Source organism: Scomber scombrus, chromosome 11 (assembly GCF_963691925.1).
Source record: "Scomber scombrus chromosome 11, fScoSco1.1, whole genome shotgun sequence".
In the NCBI taxonomy this organism is placed as follows: domain Eukaryota; kingdom Metazoa; phylum Chordata; class Actinopteri; order Scombriformes; family Scombridae; genus Scomber; species Scomber scombrus.
The window spans coordinates 1,018,698-1,042,693 of NC_084980.1; the positions used below are offsets into that span (position 1 = coordinate 1,018,698).

The window sequence follows — 23,996 nt, forward strand, 5'->3', positions numbered from 1 at the left end:
CTCTGTTTGTAAAATTATTAGGCTATTTAGTATAAAGAAGTAGGCTATTTAACAATTTAGGTAGATATATCAGTCATTTGAGTTAACAATTGAAACTATGATATAATGCAAGCGTACAATATAAATATTAGCGGCCGAAACTACAAAGCGACTTGTCCACAGTTACTTTTCCACAATATAAACTGACTATTTATTAATAACTGTTATTCATTTAATTGAAATATTGCTTATTGAAGTAATAGTTTAACTCCCTGGCTGATGACATCCTCTGGTATAATTCATGTTAAATCATTTTTGTTTTTATTTCTGTAACGGTGCAACAGCTGAGACAGCGTTCACAGCACGGGTCATTTTTCCTCATTCTTTGTCTTTCTCAGGACCTTTAATTCCACTAACACTAAATAATAATCTGTGTTTCTGTTGATCTGTTTCTGAGAGCGGGACCTCAGTCTGAGAGCTCGTAAAGTTCTTATTCTTAGTCTTTATGCCATTTTCATGAATGGAGCTTCTCCACAACCTGCCGGTCTTCTGACCTTATTTGGTATTTTGGGGGCGTCATTCATGTTAATTTACTATTCTCGGGAACGCGCGTTCATTTAGAACAGGTGGGATTCATCATGTTTACAATGGTCATTTACGACTGTTTCCTGGTGATACGAGTGTTTGGTGAATCCGACGTGGCACACTCGTAAATTCCACCTCACGAAAAAAGTACGACAGAAGAAGAAGAAAAATACGAACATATTCTTGCATCTGGCCCATTGACACTTGGAAGCTGCTCAGTACAACCACAGTCTGATCTGCTGCCACTGAGCAGCTCCACTGGAGCAGTTGGGAAAAAGGCCTTGCTCAAGGCCAGCTCGGTGGTAGTAATGAGGGATGAGCAAGTGCTGCTTTTGAACTTTCCCCACCCACTCTTGATCCACAAACCCTGGATTGAATGAATTAAATAAGAAAAGATCTCAAATCTACAGGATTAAATGCAGCTTTCTGGTTCTATTTTTACATAATCCACAAATAATCTTTGAGCTGCATACAAAGCAAATCTCTTTTGGTTGTCGCTGTAAAGAATTTATTGGGAAATCCTGACAAGTCAAATAATAATATAGTTCAACTTGTTCTAATGTGTAAAAATTTAAAAAACTACAAATGTGTTATCTGTACTGTGAGTGCTAGTAGTGGAGCAGATAACAGAAAATTGTGCAAATTATGATACAAGCATGAAATTTGATTTGGTTGTTCTCTAGGCCCTACTGATGAAATCTGTCCGATTGGACATTTGAAAATCCAAGATGGCGGCCATTTTTCAAGATGGCTGCCAAATTAGCCTCCCGAAGTTCTTTTCTTTCATAGAAATGTGTGTTGTTGACTACTTTGAATGACATTAGTGTAATTTTTTACATACATTGTATTGTATTTGTCTCTCCTCTCTGTGTCCACCCCCAGTCAACAAGACTGCTGGTGTCTGGCCTGGAGATGGTAGCCTGGCCCCAGATGATACCAGCCTGATAAGCAGCACACTTGGCATGCTCTCTGAGTGCTGCTTGTGTTGGTGGAATTGAGTTGTATGGCCTCTGCTTGCGGGCAAAGAGATCCAGTCTTGCTTCATCCACACCAGTGGCTGCACTTGATCTATCATACATTAGGACAACAAATCTCTCCAGATGTTGCAGATCTAGATCACTAACTGATGTTGGATGCTGGCTGAGATTGGTGAAGGTTTCAGAAACCTCATCACAGATGTCCCAAGTCTGCCATGCTGTCTTCTTCCCTTTACCACGGAAGGCAGAAACAACATCACATCCAGTGAACGCATAGTATTCCACTAGCTTTCTCAGGCCTGATTGCCGAAACCACATCATTAACTGGAATCCATTGAATATTGACTCCTTGGCCAAAGGCAATCAATCAGTTAAATGGACCACTCAAAGTGCTTCACACTACATCTCATTCACCCCATTCACACACAGATGGCAGGAGCTACCACGCAGGTGCCAACCTGCACATTACACACATTCATACACCGTTGGGGTTAAGTGTCTTGCCCAAGGACTGGAGGAGCCAGGAATCGAACCGCCAATCTTCCAATTGGAGGACGACCACTCTACCTCCTGAGCCACAGCCGCCCCAGCTGTTCTCAAGACCAAGTTCTTGTAAGGATGGCAGTACAGACACTGCTATCTGTGTCATTAGCCTTGATTATAAGGGACTTGCTACCATCTGTTGTTGCATCCCTGCAATGTACAAATATTCGTGTGTCAGCTTCTTCATGACAGCATGGAGACACAGCATCGAGGGGCTTCCTTGTGTTGGTAATGACATCTTCTCCTTTTGTTACAATGAGTGTGCTTGTTGTCTGTACTTCACAGATTTTGTCTGCAAGGAAGTGAAACAACTCAGCCTTGTTTCTTTTATCTCGAAGAAAGCTTCTCCAGTTATTTGGGGTATTACTTGTTCCTGTCACTCTTCTTCTCATTCCTTGCTCCCTTTTTGACCTGGTTTCAGACTTCAGACTTGACGTCTTGTACACATCAAACACTATGTCCACCCTTTTATACTGGGCACAAGATTCCCCTTTCTGGATTATGTCTTCTTTAGCGTAGCCATCAAATGTCTTAGAGGTCCGTGGAGGTAGGGCATTGATTAGTGCTGAGCCATCTATGGTGACTGTGTCTCCCCTTGGTTCACTGTCTGGGATGTTCACTTGTGCTTGAAGAATTTGAGCCAGCTTTGACTTCTGGCATGTGTGAAGCTGGCCACTGTCACTGAGAGATGCAGGAGATGACTGGTTCTCATGCTTGAAGAATTCCTGCAAGTCACACTGCCAGTTCTGGCATGAGATGAAGAGTCGTGAGAACAACTAACAGTCATCTTTCAGCACTTTCTCCTTAGAACTGCCCCCAGGTTGCTTTAAGACTTGTTTAAAGAAAGAAACTGTATTCTTCTTGATTGGATGACAGAATGAACATTCATCTTTATTCTCTAGCCCCTTCATGAATGACTGGAACTGATCTTTGCCCGGCTGGTGATGTGTACCAACCATTTCGGCAAGAGCTGGGTCTGCAACATTCTTTGTGTCTAACACTAGTTGTTCAGCTGACTCTTCTTGGAATGGGTTGCCCATTTCCTGCAACACTTCATAGAGAGCTTTCACCTTCTCAAAGAAAGATCTCTGGGCACTGAGTGTTTGCTCATGATGTCTCCTGTCATTGTTTGCATCTTTCATACCTGACATAGCCTCGTATCCAGCAACTAGACGACTCACTTCGGGTCTGGCTACCATCCACCTACGAAGTGCTACCGGGTCTTCTGTCAACCCAATGGCTCCTCCATCCCCTTTGATGACTGAATTATTTTGCTCATGGGCTTGGTCAATTGCCAGGCCTGAGAATTTTCTTCTCGACTTGTGAACAACAAAGTTTCCCTTGTGAAACTCCCTGGTCAATTCTGGATGTTGTTGCTCAAGGCACATCATGTCTCGGAGGTGAACTGGGATCCATCGTGCATAATTAGGGCCCGAGCACTGACAAGTCAGTGAGGGACCTATTGCTTTTGCCAGGATTCTTATTATTATAATTCATTATTATTCACGTTCTTATGCCGTGTAATGAATCGCATTTTTGGCGGCTTGAACATAAATGAAAACTCATGAAATTCTGCACACACGTCGCAGTTGGTGAAAATTTATTTAATTTAATGTGATTGGACGCAAGCGTGGTAAGGGGACTCGCTAGCGCCCCCTAACGTCGGGTCATGTGACCACAAATCCTCTCGGATCGGCATGAAATTTAAATATGTTACAGCTCTCATCGGATCATTGGGAAATTAATTTTGTGGAATTTTTTTACCAAACAGGAAGTCGCCCACGCGGCGTGGCGTGCACCGATTTTCATTTTTCGAACAACGCTTTGAGGACTTTATGATGTTCACAGAATCATGAAACCTGCCACGTAGGTTTCAAATCATGAGCTCTTTCATCTGATACCACATTTGCCCAATATTTTGCCCCAACAGCTCAGTAGCGCCCCCTAATGCCTTTTCCCACTTAGCATGTACTGACAAGCTCTAAAACTCACCAAATTGGACACACTCATCAAGACTCACAAATATTATTTTTTGGTATAACCGCAACCTTTTAAGTGGCAAAATGACTCTACAGCGCCCCCTAGAACATTAAAAAATGAAGCCCCGCCTTCTACATGCACGTACATGAACGAAATTTAGGATTCATATATATCATGACCAGACGCACACAAAAGCCTCTTGGACCCATACCCTAAGTCCAACAGGAAGTCGGCCATCTTGGATCACAGGTGCATTTTTTCCGCCATTTTCCCCATTTCCAGGCCTCGTACTTTAACGAACTCCTCCTGCAGTTTTGACTCCACAGACTTCAGATTGGAACTATATCATCCTCAGACCTTGATTATGTAAACTTGACGACAGATTTTTCCTACGTTATACCAGGTGGGCGTGGCAGTCGTTTGTTTGTATAAACAAACAACTCCTTATAACTCCTCCATACATTGTCGGATGTTTATACATGCACTGCGTAAAATGTCACACCTGGTGACGCCGTTTCAATTTCAACATCATTGGGGGTGGATGTGGCAAGGGGTCTCCATAGCGCCCCCTAACAGCAGGTCATGTGACCACAAACTTTGTCTGATCTTCGTGAAATTTATAGGTCTCATAGCACTCATGGGTAAACCCTCAAATAATTTTTTTCAAATTTTTCGCTCTAACAGGAAGTGAGTTATTTTGCATTTCCTGCGTCAATTTTCCGTTTTTCCCTCTGCGTTTAGAGGACTTTCCCATCTTCACAGAATCACCAAATTGCCCACATAGGTTCACACTCAGGCGCACTTTAATTTGAGACCATAACTGCCTCTGGGCGTGGCACAACAGCTCAATAGCGCCCCCTAATGCCTTTATCCATTTTGTACATTTTTCCAAACTCCTACACTCACCAAATTGTACACATACGTCAACAGTCACACATATTGACTACTGACAAAGTTTGGGATTTTTAAGTGAGAAGATGACTCCACAGCGCCCCCTGGAAGATTTCAAAGTTTAAGCCCCGCCTTCCACATTGACATAGAAAAATGAAATCGACAAGGCCTATGTATTATGTCCAGACGCACAAAAAAGCCTCTTGGACCCATACCCTAAGTCCAACAGGAAGTCGGCCATCCAGGCTAAAATGTTCAATCTGGATAATTTTTATTATTATTATAGTTGTACGCCTTTTTGACAGCCTAAACATGCCCCAAAACTCACCAAAACTTGCAATCATGTCCGATCCGGAGAAAACTTTGATATTTTAAGGAGCGGGGAAATGGCCGACGCAAAAATTGATTAATAGCGCCCCCTAGAAAATTTTAAAAATCAAGCCCCTCCACTCAGATTGACGTAGACAAACCAAATTCAGGAAACACATGTATCGTGTAAAGACGCACAAAAAAGACTCTTGGACCCATAGCCTAAGTCCAACAGGAAGTCGGCCATCCAGGCAAAATGCTCAATCTTGATGCTTTTTTGACCCTTCACCCACATTCCTTTGTGCTTAGAAGTCACCCAGACTCATTTGTGGTCTTAGTTTGCCATCTAGTGGAGACATTAACCCCATCACACAATGTTCACTTAAAGGCACAGGAGCAAAGACATCTACATGCCAGTATTGACAGCCCTGCGACTGCCGCACGCACCGACGTGCATGTACGGTGTTACAGTTGGGGGGAAACCGGTGGGGTGCGAGGGCCCTTCGACACTGCTTGCAGTTTTAATTGACATTGTTGTTTGCAAAGAAGTAACGGGCCAGTTCTGAGAGTGCTTCACGATACAAGTTGAAGTCTCCTTCTCTGAATGAGCGGATCAGGGTGAAAATGGTGAGCTCCATGTCCAGCACCAGACTCCAGAACTGAAACTGTGGAGCCATTTCTATATGGAGGCCACCAAACATGATCAAACATTTGTCCTCTCCATATTCAGGCCACGTCCACTGGATTTGCTTTGCTACAGCATACAAAGGTTGGTCAGCAGCAACAACAGGGGTCTGCCCTGGGTTCAGAAAAGCCACTGTATCACAAATCTTCTTCAGGACATGCTTGATGGTTGCAACAGAGTGAGCCTGGTCTCGCATCAGGGGCATTAGTGCTGAAATGCTCACATCAAATGGCTTGTTCCTCTTCTGTGTTGCATGGTGGGATGACCATGTGATGCAGACTGCATCTGCCACATCCTCAGTGAGGAACACCTCTTCCAACAAGCAATATTCGTCCTTCAAGTGTGACTGCATTGAGTGAGATGCTGTGAAGGAATGGCATACTACTGGAGGAGGGATTCTTTGTAATGTAAGCTGGGCGGACATTTGTGTAAGCTTCTGGAAGCTCTGGGACTGTTTTCATCTTCATGTCTGAATTCAGTTTGAGTACTGCACGTTCTTCACCAGCATTTTCAGGGCTTGGATGTTGAAAAATGGACAAACTTGTACCATGGAAGGATGTTTGAGCTGTGGTTGCAGACGGATTATGGTCAATGTTGTCTACAGCTGCAGTAGTGAACAACTGCTTTCTCAAGACTGGTGGACAGACGAGTCCATCTTCCACGTACTGGGCTACAACTGCTTCTCCCAGCTGAGCTGAGATTTCAAGGACTCCGTCATATGATATGCTGAGCCCATTCCCATGGAGCATATCAATGAGTTGCCTCTTTCTGGTTTTGGCAACCACGGACATGCCAACACAGACAGCAAAAGGTGTCTCACGGTCCTTGGAATGCCTGTGGACTTCTGTTCCTTCTTTGTACTCGGCAGAGCAGTTGAACTGCAAGAGCTGCGATATAACAAGGTCTGACTTAGATGGTCCATGTTGGAGTTGGGAATTGATGTCTGTACCATGTTTGATCATGCATACAAATTGCATAAGTGATGGTGGTACAGCCTGTTCTAGGTCTGCATTGTTAAAACTGCTGCTGAAATGTGACTTATGATTAAGCATGTCTCGTCTAATCATCCCAGCAGCTTTCGCCAGATGGATTGCTTCACCATACTTGGATGTTTGTGCAAGCATTGAGTCCACATCTTTCTCAAAAGCCAGCAAGACATCCCGTCCCTGGTGATGAGCTTGCAGCTCAGGGATGTGACAAAGCAGCTGGTCCTTTAGTCGAGTAGCATGAACCTGAGGTGATTCAACACCCATCTGCTCCAGTCTCTGCTTGTAAAGCGTGGTCAGATCAGCAAGCCTGAAAATGGGTGGATCTGTGCCATCACTGGCAGCTTTTATTTCACTGATCTGAGTGACCAGTTCAGAGAAGGCAATTGGATATGCTTCCTTCCAGTCCTCCTGTGCTCTCTCTTGCTCTTGAACCCTTAGGTAGTGTCACTCTTTGTTATACAGAGCCACCAAGCAGGCAGGATGATACTTCAGTTCTTGTGCTATGACATCTCCGTCACTCAGTTTGGCCAGTAGTTTCCCATTATTGAGTGTTCTTGCACATTCATTTATTCTCATATTCACTTTCATTGTCATTGCCTCTATTAGCTCACCTCCTTGAGTCTCACATAGAAGACACTCAATTTGTTTTCTTCTATTGGGCCTTTCTTGGGATATTGCTTCTACCGCCCTCATTGCTAGTAGCTGCTGGGGTTGATCTTTTTTCAGCTCTTTTTTCAGCTCTTTGTAAATTTGTGTGCAGGAGTCTGCACGTCTCATGATAGTGTGCCTTGTTTCGTCTCAAGGTTTCCTCTATCCCTCCACCTTCGTCAAGTCTTGCAGGGTCTATATTGATTGGTAGTTGATGAAGTGACTGAAACCATGGAACATTCTTTGCCATGGTCACATACCCATCATCTCCTTTTTGGACCGGATTGGTCTGGGGAGACTTTAGATCTTCCTTTTTATCTTGTTGACATATGCAACACTGATTTATTAGTAGAGCTAACATCCATGGCTGGTCTGACATTTAATTTCAAAGTTTGATCCTGTTACGACCCTGGAACTGAGAAAATATAGCCTATAAAAATATAGCCTGATAAATTTTTGCGGCCGATGCTGATACGAATGTTAGAAAGAAGAGAACTTGTTTTTTTACTTCAATATATCTGCCAATATTCTTTATATAAGTTACTGTTAACTACCTTGCTAAGATGGCAAACAGATGCGGTAAGCATGAATGACATGAGGATTGTCAGGGACAAAGTTATATTAGAGTTAAGGGAAAATTATTGGGTCATTGTTTATTAACTTACCAGCAATGCATTACTACTAGTTAGCTACTAGTTAGAGCTGCAACGGTGTGGCACGCACGTGATCCGCAGATTGGTTGATATAAAAATAGTCCATCTCCTTGGTCTACTCAGAAATTATTCATCCCAGCAACATGTGGAGACCACTAAAACTAAATTATGCTTTCCAGAGCTGTAACCTGTTTGTCTGTGGCTTTAAAATGATTCCTTCTCTGCTGACTGTCATGGGATCGGGCTGCTGCACTGATGTCTTTATTATAGCCCTGAAAGGCCAACATTAGTCTAGAAATATATCAAGAATTACTTCATGAAATGCTTAAAAAAATAACTAATTTGAATAATTGTTTGCTAAATTTGTTTCTATGTAGCCTAATTTAAGTTTTTATTTAAACATTGGATGGACATCTTGAGTTGAATGTATTTATTTATTGGGCAAAAAAATCCTCGCATAAAATGCATACATTTTTTACAAAATTAATTTGTTGGGCGCTACCCTATATAAAATCACAAAATCCAACTCAACAGACTTGAAAACATAGGAATGGACACCGAGATTAATCAAATCGAAAAAATACACACATTAATATAAAAAAAGGCAATTTTGGAGGCTAATTTGCCAGCCATCTTGAAAAATGGCTGCCATCTTGGTTTTTCAACAGATAGATTTAGATTACATAGATTAGATCAGAAGCCTCTGGAGAACAAATATACCAAATTTGTATCATAATTTGCACAATTCCACTCAAATTTTGATTTGATCTGCTCCACTATAGGTGAGATATCATTGTGTTTGAAGGTGTGTGTGTGTGTGTGTGTGTTTGTGTTTGTGCGTGCGTGTGTGTAGTCAGGGATTCTTGTCTGTGAATGTCATTCAGTTGATTATTATGTACATTTTTACTGCACTAATCGGTTCACCAAGTCACGTAGCACTCACCACTCTGTTGCTCTCATTTTTCAATTTTTGAAGTTTTGAAGTCAGTGTGAAGTTATTGTTGAAGGTGAAAAACCTCAACAGTGAGTGTAGCAGTCATCATTATGAGTCATCAGTAGTAAGTAACTGAAAAAACCCTCATTAGTGTATTGGTATTCTCTTCACACAACATGTAATTATAAAGCATATATTTGGTGCAATGCTCTACAGTGTATCAGTATGTAATTTCTGATCCGAGCTGATAGGATGGATCACTGGAAATGCTGTTTATTTCAAGATCCAGTAGACCTGAGTGGGCAATACACAGAGATCATTTTATAGCTCAGAATTGTTGTTTCACAGCCACTTTCTGCTCTCTTCTCACTTTCTGTTCTCTCTCTCTCTGTTTCTGTCTCTGTCTCTGTGTGTGTGTGTGTGTCTCTCTCTCTCTCTCTCTCTCTCTCTCTCTCTCTCTCTCTCTCTCTTTGTCTCTGTCTCTGTCTGTCTCTCTTTGTCTCTGTCTGTCTTCTGTCAGTCTAAACACGCAGTGGTGTGACTCATGTATTAACTGTGATATGGACATTTATTTGAAAATACTGCAATCATGTCAGAAGTTTGATGGAAAGTGAGAGCACACAGATTTTGTTTTAGATTTGGATGGTCTTGCATTGTCTTTCACAAACAGCACATCAACAGTATTAATAGTAATAAACACATTGTACCTTCTAACCATGGTATATGTAATTGTCATCATTACACATGACTATCTTGTAGGGACTGTTGTTTGAACAACAGTTCATTTCATTTTAGTAAACAGCCCTTACGTACATTCAGGAGAATATGAGGTAGATAGCAAGAGTACTTTGCGTGCTTTTTTTTTTTACAAAGCACAAAGATGAGTAAAAACACAACAAAATTCAAAAACCCAGTGTAAAAAAGAGGACTGAGGGGGAAAAAGCAAAAAAAAGCAAACCTTTCAAACAGTGTAATCTTCTCTGACTGCAGCAAACATTAACTTCAAGAAGCATCAGATCTGCTGTTTTAGTCGTGTCAAGAGCTGCATTAAAGCTGTCCACATTCCCTTTGGCAGAAGTTCAATCTGAAAATCATCATCTGCAGCATCTCAGCAGAATGGCTGCCGGCCGTACTGTTACCTGTTATTTCTAAAGCTGCTGCAGCCAACGTTGCCAAGGAGACAGGTTCAAATATAAAATATACTTTAGATGCTTTGGATTTACTGCATACATGTAAGTGTATGTGTAAGTGACAGAATGTCACATGCACAATTATGTATTTGTGAAAACATTAACAGACTTAAAGCTTGGATATAAAATCTCCATCAAACAGCACTAATGACCGTGTCAGCTGTGGAAACCAGTAATCCACTGTTCCTCAGCCATTAAAGTAGAATAAGTGCAGGAGCTGCAGTGGAAGTGAGGCTTGTGCGTGGGTGAGAGGCGCTGCTGATGCTACTGCAGCTGGTCCTTTCCCCGCATTCTCTTTTTATAGCCAAACTGCTCATTTGTGTCTCTTTGACGTCACACACACATACACACGCACACACACATATGCACACATTTAGCCCAGCAGATCTGTTCAGCCTCTTTCCCTCGGTGATTCATATATAATTAGTCAGAGAAGCGGTGCAATTCTCCTGCTGTCTGTCTCTGTTATTGTCTGTCAAATTCTCACTCTCCAGCTTCCAGTATGAAGGCACTTAACACTTTGACACAAAGTGCTGACATTGCTCCAGCTGGCATTGACACTAACCAAAAAAAAGGTGTGGCTAATTAAACGTAATGAGGTGTGGCGTGTTGTACATACACCAACCATAGACTATAATGTGACTTCATTTAAAACTGCAAGAAAGTGTGCTCTGACACACAAGGTGACATTTGTCATCTGTGTGCTTTTTTAAACTGCCTACAGGTACATGTACTAATATCATGGAGCTTCATCACAGCTACTGTTATTGTCAGTGATGTTTTAAGTTCAATGGTCAAAACAGATCACATGTCTCTATGCCAATCTGATCAGGGTTTGGTTTAGTTTTCTCATAATACAAATTTAGATATTTCCATTTTAGCTTGGACATACCCCGTTCATATATTCCAAAAAATGCATTTACATCCTCACAGGTTTCAGGGGTACAAGACAGCATCACAGATTTCTGGGAGGTCTAGAAGGCAGCATTGCTCGATCGTCTGTAGAAAGATGTCAAAGATTGGCTGCTGCAATTAACACTTTAGCCTGGGGCCACAATCAGCTGATCGTATAATAAAGTTTATACAATTGACTTGCTCAAAACAGTAGATTAAGTATGAAGTCTTAAGTATGACATTTGTTACAGATGAATATATATATATATGTCTTTGGAAAGTGGTATGGGTTATACACCTTTCTCTCATGCACACAGGTGTACCAAATAATAATAAATAATAAAGATAATGGCTGTATTCCATTCAGGTGTGCCAGTTCCAGGGTTCTGATGTTGTGCCTCCTGGCTCTCTGTCCTAGCTTACTGGCACAGCTTAATGGAGCGCATCCTCATTACAGTTATTAGTTCCAGCTGTGCTTCTGCTCCTATGATGAGTCAACATATCCACTGTGAGAGAGGGTTATGACAAAGTAGGCCTACATGAAGAAGGTGCAACCAGTCGAATTATAGGCAACTCTTTGTTATTTGGATATCATTATCATCAATTATTTTGGAAGTATGAAACAAAACAAAGAAAGCTCATCTTAACATTTTTTTTTATATAGCTGCTTGTTCACTCGGTGTGTTAGGAGAAAACATTGTTATTTCAAAATCAGACTGTTATTTCAGAATTGTATCATTTAAACTCCTCTACATACCTATAATAATCTCATGGGGACTTCCAAAGTACTGCATATGGTAACATTTAGTGACATGAGAGATGTGCTTTTATTACTGTAATGTAATGTTCATTCACTTGCATTGTATTATTAGATAGTTGCAACAGTAACAACAGGCTTTTGAGTTATTCCAGTTTTATTGCAGATTGTTTTTATTGTGTTCTCTGTATTGTTATTATCTATCTATTGTCCCCTTTAAGAGGGGAGAAATGTGAGAAATAGTCAGTGTAGTTACTAGCCAATGTGGTACATTATCCTGTATTTAATCACTGATGTAATCAGTTTCTTTTTTTTCTTCTTTTTTTCCCCCACACCATTTCAGCCTAGCTCATTAAAGCCTGTAAATCTATTGGCAACATGAACCTGGCTCTTGCATATTAGAGACCTTTTAAATACTTATGAACCACCTGAGATCCCCATATGAAACATTGTTGTCATAAAGCTCATTTGGCTTATTATTTTAAGAGTCATACATTCTCTCTGGTGCTATCTAGCCATGAAGATAGTTTCATTGCCATGCACTGAAGTTTTTAGATAACCATATGTGAACGTTGATTAGCCACCCCAGTACAATGGAGGCTTTACTTCAGAAATGTGTCTTAATCTTCTCATGTTACTCTGGACTATTTCTTCTAGTTCTGCAGAAATGACTGATGAGATTTGTCTGTCTCGTCTTTGTTTTTGTTTTTAATAAACAGATTTTTTCCCCTTCAAGTAGTGCAGAACAGCATGTTCATACAGAAATATACAACATACATTTTATTTCATGTAAACTTTGTAAATATTGATCTACTCTCAGCATCGCTTTTTCTTTGTTATTGGACTTTTTTTTCTCAGTGCATTCTTTGTCAGAAAAAAACATCACATTTTCTTGGTGTGGTGTATTAACTAGCCTTTTCTCTATTAACAAGCAGATCACACACACTTGTAAACACACACATGGATGCACACACATACTCTCTGGTGTTCATGTATGACCACAGTTCCTGCATTTGTGAACTGAGCTGACTTCTGGAAAGCAGATGTATGAATTAGCCAGAGAGAAATTTCAGACCTGCCCAGGCAGACTCACACATACTGTTCTATGCTAATTAGACAGTAGCACAGCAGTGTGGGAGCTGTGTATGTATGCATGTGCGTGAGAGAGGGTGATGGATTAAGAACAATATCAGTCATTAGTTTAGTACAGTCTGTGTATTTGGGTGCTACATCTTGCCCTGTGTGTTTATGGTTGTACTGTATGTGAGTTCAGTAGTTAAAGGTTCTATGTACCAGCAGGACAGTTTAGTTAGCCAGTTTGGTGGCTGGGACTAAGGCAGCAGTGGAATGGATCCCCCTGACTGCGTTTCCCTGTCGTCTCCGCCCGATCACCAGGTACCTCAGGATGAGTGGAGTGGTTTTTCTCCCCTGGGGAAGGAGGATGACATCCCTTGTCGGAGGATGAGGAGCGGCAGCTATGTCAAAGCCATGGCTGAGGACGACAGTGGAGACTCTGATGGGAGTCCCAAACCCTCCCCCAAGATCCAGGCACGTCGGGCCAGCTACCTGAAAGCCACCCAGCCATCACTGACTGAGATGACCACTCTACAGTAAGAATCCATTGTCTCCTCTTACTTTTTGTGTTCATCATGAATCTTAGACTGGAATCCATTCGTCTCTCTAACAGTTTATCTTGCCCTTCCCCCATGTATAGATGAGGCTGAAACATCATGATTCAGTCAATGTTAAATTTCATGAAAATTGTATGTTAAATATTCCCTTTGTTGGTTGATTTAAATGTGGATATGTTAATGATAGACATAAATCAATCAATCTTTATTTAAATAGTGCCAAATCACATCAAAAGTTATCTCAAGGCACTTTACACATAGAGCAGACATGGGCATTCCTATGATGTTTGAGTATTCTATAATTTGATCAGATTCACCCCTCAATTTGCATTTAATTTTATGGCCAATTCAAGGCCTGTTAGGGTTCTGTTATCTACTATTGGTCATGCTAGCATGAACTGAGGTACTAGTGAGGTAGCTAGTGTAATGTGAGACATACATACATAGACATATTTTAAAATCTGCAGAAATACAGTAGAAGTATGAATATCTCAACGCATCCTCATAATTAACCAACCACAGGAGTGTAAAATACCGCTTTACAAAACTGTTACAAATCACTGTTAAAAATAATGATGTTTTGATGATGTGACAACACTGTGGTTGAGGTCTGCTTATGTTTAGGCACATAAACCACTTGGTTATAGTTAGAGAAAGATCAGGTTTGGGTTAAAATGATCATGTGAAACAAAGTACTTCCTTAAAGTTACTCAGCCTGCCAGTAATAATAGCAACAGTAAACACGTTGTTACAGTTTGTAAAAAAAATGTCCCAACTCATGGTTGGAAACATAAAAGTCACAGTTATAAATAGGAAGCGAACACTGGCTCCTCCTAATAGGGAAGTCACCTATATTGATGTCTTCTGAAGTGTGTCACTTCCTTGGGTCATAATTACTGCGTCTACCAGAAGGCATAAACATAACTTTAGGTAGTTTTTGCAAGCCGAATTTTAGACCTATATTGTTGTTTATCTTGTGAGGAAAGGCTGGAACATCTGTAATGAAATCCCTGTGAAAGCTTCAGAAGAGAAGGACACTGGTGTGGTTTAAACTGAAATCCACAGATTTGTCAAGGCTTTGCTGTAATCATGTTATAAATGATTACTTTTGTATTTATAAAAGTTAACTGTAAACATTGTTTGGGGTATGACATTTGGTTTATTAAAGAAACTATAATACACCAATATAATAAGTCAGGACATGAAGGCGACTGATGAAAAAGTTAGTATTTTAACTTTTGTTCACATGTTGATTAAATAGAATCAGTAAGGTTTATTTTACATTCAAATGCGATCATGCTGCATTTGAGTCTTGTCTTTGTCACTGAAATCTTGTGTTGTTCATATGAAGCCTGCTGCAGAATGTGGTGTCTCCTGTAGTCTCATTAGTTATTAAAGAAACAGATAAGAGTGTCATTGTGTGGGATGAACATGAACTCTGAAGTCTGAACCTTGTTCTCTAGCTCACAAACATCATATCCAGCTGTCCCAAGAGTTGGTTTGAAGTTGTACATGGATGTGTGCTACTATTTTTAGACATGAGCAGGGACATTATGAGTGTCACCTCCTTCATGTTACCTCTGTGTGGGAGACAGGTGGTCAGACGGTAAAATCAGCCCCTTTTAAAAACCGACTGACGTAAAAAGGTAAAATAATGAAACTGTTGCTGTTTACAGCTATTCAGCGTCTTCCAATATGCTGCTCGTTTTTAGACAGTGATGTCACAGAAGACCTCAATACAGTACAGTTGGTCATGTCTGCCATCGGGTCAAGTACCTCAGTTGCTGCTCATATTGGTGTAAAGGTTGATTGATTTCAGTGTATATGGCCTATGACACCACTTATTCTCGCACTAATGCGCCTCATGTTCCTCCATCTCTTCTGACTGCATGTCATCATCTGTTAATGTAACCTCAGCTGCTCCTCCAGCTCTTCTACCAACTAAGGAATCTCTCCACTGTCTCTGTCTTCACTGAAGAGAGTCACTGAAGAAATGTTTTAGTATATCTTTCCTGACTTCATATACTTAAATCTGGAAAATTAACTAAGTTCTTTTTTTTTCTCATCCCACTACTCTAAGGACACGTTTCTTTAAAAATGAACCAGTCCACAATAATGTGTTAATATATACATAATGATATAGATTCTTGTTAGTATATTGTTTTAATACGCAGGGTTTTTCCAAAAATACAGATTAGTATGTTGCTGTTTTTTTTGCTGAAATCTAGAATGTGTCTGCTCAGAGACATTAAGTCCCCCTCAGTAACTGTGGCATAGTAGCCAAGAGGTATGTTTCCATAATTGATGAAATATTCATGGCTGACAAACAGTAAGCAGCATGGCTACAGCTATGTACTGACACTTCCCACTGTGAAAGGCTCTCATAGAAGAGGTGCTAGCCCAGCTACAACACAGGTGCCCACACAATCATTCTAATCCTCTCGAAGTGCAGCGTTGCACAGGCGAACTGGTATATCCTCCAAATTGGCTGGTTTGGTATGTTGATAACCACCACAGTGGAAGGAGAAGACTAGTTGAGGGTGTGGTGAATCAGTTGATCATTTGATCACACAGCAGACTTGATGGCAAGAATGAGTGTGCCTTGTACGGTCCGCTACTACCTGCTCAGAGCAGATCCAAACTCATAACTCACATCTCATGTTCTGTAATACTTTGTCACTTTATTTGTTTAAGGCACATCTATATAAACCTCCCTATAAAACCACTAACTGCTTTTTCTGTGTTTTACTCATCTTTCCACTTTGTTTTACGCTGATTATGGCATTCATGTCCACTAGACGGAAAGGTTAATGAGGGATTTTTACCAACGTATGTCATCCACAACAGTCAGACACAATCTGCTGTTGACAATAAATCTGAGCTGTTGTATTCATATTTGAAACCTTTTACGTCCCGGACAACGATACATTCCTCTCCACAGGATTCAAACTGTGCAGTGCATCATGACGGAGAGAGCCTGTCTATGTTTCAAGTGGATGAAAGTAATGAATGTGATTTTCACAGCTTCTAACACGCAGCCTATATGATAATGTATTCTCTCTGATTGCACATTGTATCAAAGTACTAGTGAACTGGCTACAAAATACCAAAAGTGCACTGGGCACACACTTGACGATATGTGCCGCACCACTGGGTCGCATCCTGTGACTATCAAAGAACCGCTGGACTTCCTCCAGTGGAGACACAAAGAGTAGCTGTGACTACCAATACTGCAAGAATGCACATCGCTATCCATGTTTCATGGATGCGTTGCTCAGGTCCCCACAGCCCCTGCATACAGTCATTTGCCCCTGACACAAACCCCTGCTGCCAATATGCTAGAAGGAAGGGTTGTAGCAGAATTTGAGGGTTATTCTATAAAAACACAAATACACTTGATTTGTGCAAAAATGTCAAGTCCAATTGTTGTGTTTTTGCCATACTGTTCTTATATGATGCCTCATTCAGTCAGCTGGTAACTCACATGCCAAAACTGACATTTAGTGTAGTTTTTAATTTAGTCACATTTTAAAACAATACATTTTCATTGGCTGAAATATGTTTTATAACATTTGTCTTATTTTTGTTACTTTCATATGCAGTTCAATCAATCAATCAATCAATCAATCTTTATTTATATAGCGCCAAATCACAAATTCATCTCAAGGCACTTTACACATAGAGCAGGTTCTAAACCGAACTCTTCAGGTTTTAATTTTAAAGAGACCCAACATTCCCACATGAGCAGCACTTAGTGACAATGGCAAGAAAAAACTCCCTTTTAACAGAAAGAAACCTCAGAACCAGGCTCAAAGTGGGAGAACATCTGCCTCGACCGGTTGGGGTAGAGAGGAGAGAGAGGAAGAATAGGAGAGAGAGAGAAGCACATAGAAAATCAACACTGAAGCTAGAAGGTCCGGGACTGGAATCTGTCATCCGGACGTCTACAGGCCCAGATTACCTGTGAGATGAGAAAGCACAGACAACTCTGGGGAAGAAGTTTAGCTTATTGAATGCATTAATAGTACATGAATGTTAATGGATATAGATGGACAGTTGTGCGCCTACATGATCAGTTGCAGTAAACAGCCCCAATAAATTTAACATAAACATAAAATCTTGTAGCCCTGATGAGGCTGCTTGGTGCATGTATCCCCGAGAGAGGTGTAATTCACATCTAGTTGATCTTCAGTCTGATTTACAGCAGGAAGCCAGAAATATCACCTTTGTCTAATTAAGCTTTCACAGCTCTCTAAATAGTAGAGTAATTACAGAGTGGAGTCGAGGGATTCGGGCCGACTCTTCTCCTGTCGTGCCCTCTGAATATCTCTCATGCACACATCCTCTCTTTATATCTGACCGTGTATTTACTTGCTTTCATTGTTTTAAAATCAGCATGGATAAAGATGGACTGTTGTCTGACGCAGTCCTTATTTTACTCAACAAAATGTCTTTCTAAGCCTTTATTAGCCTAAAGGTACAAGTGGTGCTGTTCTACTATGGACATTCAGGCAGTGACGGTTTATGTGGACCAACCTGTGTAAGCAGATTGACATGTAATAATCATTTCTACAAGTCTACACTGCAGACTAGTGGGAATTATGAAGTCCTATATGCTTTGTTGTTCAGAAACTGGAACACATAATTAAACATTTACATTTTCTATTATTGAAATGTTTACCAAAGCTATGTATACCATTTTAAAACCCAGACAATCATTCTTATTTATGACTGGCTTGATTAAAATTTTGATGTGTTAATGCAAATCAATGCAAATTTCTCACTGTATTGCCTTAAACATGACACTTCGTTGAAGGTCCCATAGGTGGACATTTATTGACAGGCGCTACTAGGAAACATGCTAAACAAGAAAACAGGGAAAAAACTATTGGCACCCCCAAGAGAAATGAATACATCCTGACAAAACTCTCAGTATGCTGAATTCTGAAGGCTCCTCACCATCCTCACTACAGAGGTGGGCACCCTAAATATCTCAAACCCAGCTAATAACAAACACACATAATCTCTTACAGGAGCCTAAATGTCCCACTGTGAATAAATGCATCACCTAATGCACTATTCTTAGCCATTCACAAAACACAAGTGAAATACATATTAATAATGTCAGCAGCTTCCCCTCAGATATAGAAGCACCCTAGATAGCATCGCCTACAGGCCGGGAATTGCAGGCAGCCCCCTCCCACACAGCAATTTCCTGCAATTGCTAAGACAGTCATAGACAAAAAACATTTTCTCAACTCAGTAACTTAGTAAGGCTGTATAATGAAAATAGTGATAAAAGTAACTGAAATAACAACAAAGTCTGTCATTACTGTGTTTATCTAAGTTCACGGACGATGGAAATCTCAACTCAATATAACACAAACAGACCCGTGATACTAATGTGTATTTCAGGTGGAATTCATGGTTAACATAACATAATGAATCAAAACGTATGGTAATGAAATGGCTAGAGAATGAACAGGTACACAAGATATTTTAAAGCCCACTTCAATGCTAAGGCTTCCCTCTCAACAATAGAGTATACCTACTTGTCTCAGGAAAAGCTTGCAGCTGATGTATGCGTCTGGTGATGACCAGATGTCAATGCAGCACAGCCCCAAGACCCTTCCTCCCTGAGCTCTTTACTTTTGACTGTTATTGGAGCTGCTGGGTTTCTTTCTGTCTCATTTCAGCCCATTACCCCCTGCTTGCCTATTGTGTGGCGTATGGGACTAGGAAAAGGCTTTTGACGTGCGTTGAGCTGCCAGAAAAGTTTCAGGCATTTCTGATGCTTTTTGGAAACTGTGGGGTTACCACTTAACCTGTGTGGATAGTTTAGGGTTTAGGATCCTCAAGATCTACATCTCCAGTCTGTTTCTTTGTCTTCTCTTGCTCCCGACTTGTGGCCGGTGTGATGGTGTGATGTCCGAGATATTGTATTTAAAAAGTATTTTATAATGTAGCCTGTTACCTTCCAATTATCTCTTTAGCTTTGAGGCCCTTGTCCTTAAAACTCAGACCTTGCACAGACCTTGTCTTCTTCAGTGTTATCTATTATTCTCCAAAATCCAGCAATACCCTGTTTAATTGCTGGTGAATTTAACATCAACACTGATGATATATCTGATGGCTTTGCTACTGAAGTTTTAAACATGATGGAATCTTCTAATATCACTCAACATGTGTTTGGCTCTGGTGGCCATATTTTAGACTTAGTTTTTACTTTGTGTCTGGATTTATCATAGTTGGTTTTAAAGTTGTTGTTTTTTAAACTCTTTTAAAAGGAAAGGAAATGGTGTTGTGGTGCAGATGCATGCACAGTGACCTGATGGGAGGGAGGAGAAAATATTCAGCAAAAAGCAAGTTGTTGGTGTTTTTGTGGAAAATGGTTTTCAGAACTATGTCTTTTTATGGAGGAAAGCTGCTCTGCTGCCACTTAGTGATTTTATCAACAAGAAAAGCATCTGAACATCTGTGGTTAAAACATCTGTACTGAATCTTACAGTGTCTGTTATCCACAGCTGGTTATACTGTATGAAAAGTTTCTCCTTCAGCAGGACTGATATGTTGATAGATGTGCAGCCTCTTTATGAATTAAATGTCGGGTTAGCAGCTCAGACAACTTTCTTTTCAGCAAAAGTAAATCATTTTTTATTCTTGAAACACATTGCAATATCAATCCACCAAAGTGTAACCGCACCTCTGGATTTAAAGGGAGATGACACTGATTGGTTTACTGCATGTTACGCCCAAAACACACCCATGATTAATTAAGAGACTTAAGTACAACCTCTTTGAACCCTGTTCCCGGAGCATCGACCATTTTTCCGCCATTAAAATGGCAAAGTGGATCTGGACACGCCCATCAGACTAAAGATCATTAAAATACCCCTAATTCAGTTTGGTCCTGTTTTGTTCATTTGTCTTCTTACATAGTAAACAATGATCATTTCAGCTGAAAGTTGCACTATAGCAATTAAACATGTATAGGGATTTTATGCACAAAGTGACAGTGATGATGAAGTTACTCTGTCCATTATTCTTTTTGTACTATACATTATATACCATATTAAATACATATAAATACTAGGCATGTATCCCCATTGATTTATGTGACAAAGTGGACTCAATTGTGTCATTTGTCCCTTTACTCATCATAATAAACTTTATTTATAAAGCACTTTTCAAACCACCTGTTACAAAGTGCTTCACAAACAAGAACAGGAAGACAGGGTTTGTCAGTGATTGCTGTTAATTACTGTTTGGAGGAGGTGCTGATAATAGACAACTTATAGAGACTAAATTAAACTGAACAGACAATTATAGACTAACTACATGTGTGAAGATGTGACTAGAGAAAGTGAGACTGACAGACCTGAGAATCATGTATGATGGAGGTTATCTCATCGGGTAGCTGGTGAGTTACAGCTTATCAGTAATACAGTTTGACAGTGTGTGCTATCTTGTGGGTTTGGGAGATTTTGAACAACACAAACAGGATGGAGAGGGACACTAAGGAGAACAGAAATAATTAAAACAATCATATTTATATTGAGTATACTGATTATAATAAGAACAGTTCAGGATGTTGAAATATAACAATATCACTTTTGTGGGATATTGGCTGGGATACAATTTTAGTTTTAATTTGGTATGTTTGTTTATTGCCTATTTAATGTAAAATTGTAGCCTGTTGCTTTTTGGTTATGGTTTGACATTGAGGCAGTTTATTGGTTGGAAATGTAGAGGTTATTTACAGTTTTATTAACCTTTATTGTATTTATGGAATTCACTTTCTGAAGGTGTTAAACGTTTTGCATTCATACATTATTCAGAAATTCACTTTAAAAAGAAAAAAATGGCATGGAGTCCCAATAATATTATGGTTTGGTTTTTATTCTTTCATTAAACACCCTGCACACAGCACACTAGAAAAAAAGAAAGAAAAAAAAACAGAACACAGATTCAAAACATCAGGGAGCACATGGGGACAAAATGCATGATGAAACTTGCCCTGGTTTTTCCCAAATCTTGATGACATCATTATGACCCGCCTGAAGTGTACCTGGCCATTTTATCATTTTTACACATGCTCTACTGATTATACAGCACTATTTTAATTTGAAATGTTCTATACTTGATCACTGTTTCTTTTTCTTTTTTTTCCCTTTTTGTTAATCTAATGTAATCTAATCTAATTGTATCTAATCTAATCTAATCTAATCTTTTTTGTACCATATCAAGTTGTTGATGCTTAGAGAGACTGCAATGACAGAAACTACATGCATAATCTTATTGAAAAATGACCACAAAATAACTGACCCCTTGTACAGCAGAATCAAGTGTCCTTCTTATCAAAATGTGTGTGGAAGAGTTCTAAACATATGGATACAAACATTATTATTTATCATATGCTGCACAGACACACAATCAGTGATTAAATCCCACACACTTTTTTACTTGTATATTGCTTTGCTTATGCCTGATCATGGTCATTTATAAAATGACTGGGGTCAGTAGTGTACATAGAAATACAAACGTTGTGTGGTGTGATAGTGAGAAACAAGACAAAGTGATCACAGACATTGCTATTATCAACATTAAATTACAGTGGCTAGCCGTGTTAGCATTAGTGCCATCTGTATATCAGATCAGATTACTTCATATTTGGGGCAAAACATTTGATTTTAAAAAGGTTTGAGGCGCTTTATATTTGAATATGTGTAGTTTTTATAGATTTATGGTCTCCTTATTTTGTCATTTTTAACACGGCCACATCTAAACCATATGTTTGCTTGGCACTTTTGGATTTTGTAGAAAGAAAGAAAGAAAAAACTGTGATTGTGATCTCAAAGAGGACCTTGTTTATAACTCTACATCCCTTTCATTCCTCTTGACAGGATTTCAACGGAGCACTCCCCAAAGCTGCAGATCAGGAGCCACAGTTACCTGCGTGCGGTGAGTGAGGTTTCAATCAATAGAAGCCTGGACACCCTGGACCCCAAAACCCTCCTCGACCCCAAATCGCTGCTGTCCTCACCCCAATACCGCTCACGCAATGAAAGCTACATGAGGGCCATGAGCACCATCAGTCAGGTTGGTTGCCAACAATGCTGCCTGAATACAGTATGCCCTACCCAGTCATTTCATCTTAGATACATTAAGGCACAGGTTTCAACAGATGTTAAAGTGTTTGAAATCATTTTCATGCACTCTACTTTGAACTGGAATTTGTGGGTAGTGGTCTTAACAAATTTTCTCTTTCACTTCATGCCCATATATGTGGCAGTTTTAGTCTCATTGTTCATCTTGGAGATTTCTTTCTCTTTTCCTGTCTTAAAGGACAGGTTCATTGTTTTTCACCGACTTTACTAAAATCTGTGCCATCAGTTATATTTACACTATATAAGACATTTTCACCATACTTTGCAAAACTTGGCATTAACACATACTGTTTCTCATTGGGCCTAAACACAGTCCAGTGGTTTGTTTTATTGCCTTTAAAATCATGGCAGTCAATGTCTTCTTTTGTTGACTGCGTTTGTTTTGGACCTTTTGACCATATCTCATGGTCCCCATCAGCAGCAAAGCTGTATTTGTACAGTTGCCATGGATAGGTAGATGCTTTCCCTAATGAAAATAATGGTTTGTACTGTGGCATCCATTTTTTTCAAATTGAGATTTATAGGTCTGAAGGACTGATAGAAGCTGCTTCAGAGGGTTAACTTCTAAAACCTAAACCTATCAGGGAGGCTCTGTCCCCCCCCCCCCCCCAGAGATATAGTGGTGTGTGCACACATGTATAGAACATATACCCACCTCTGGGAAGGGGAATTTAATACACCTACATAAAATAGCCTAGTACAAAGCAGTGTTCAGTGTGCAAAGCAGGGTACAGCCAATCATGTTGCAGTAATTCATGTAATCTGAAAGACGTTCTGTTCCTTGATGTTAAATGATGTATTCTCATCTGTGATATTACGTATTTTGATATTAAGTTGTATTATCATTTGTTCTTCATGTGCTCCCATGTTATATGGTTTACAGTTTATTTTAATTTGGTGTGCACTTGTAAGTCATACATCCTGTTGTCTGTGACGTTATTTCCTATGTGACTGTCGTGCTTTTATTTTTTGTATATAGCACACTTTATGTTACTGCACTTCTTACGTGAGAGTTCAGCAGAGCAGTAAGTGCTCATGCCAGGGCTACTGTTTATAGTGCTGTGAAGAACAGAATAAATGCAATGAACCAGATGGTATATTCTGTGTGATCCTTCCTCATTATGGATAATGAAGCTGAAAACACAACAGGTTATGGGCCCAGGTGCAGGACAGGAGAAAGATGG

General features: G+C 40.0%; 1 protein-coding gene across 1 annotated transcript in view; it reads left to right on the top strand.

Moving 5' to 3' along the window:
* Nucleotides 1–23,996, top strand: part of LOC133990717 (disks large-associated protein 1-like) — a 72,412-nt gene that overhangs the window by 9,448 nt on the left and 38,968 nt on the right. Inside the window, exons 2-3 of the mRNA XM_062429117.1 lie at nucleotides 13,410–13,624; nucleotides 22,549–22,744. Coding sequence (XP_062285101.1) covers nucleotides 13,410–13,624; nucleotides 22,549–22,744 — 411 coding nt within the window. The remainder of the gene's footprint in view (nucleotides 1–13,409; nucleotides 13,625–22,548; nucleotides 22,745–23,996) is intronic.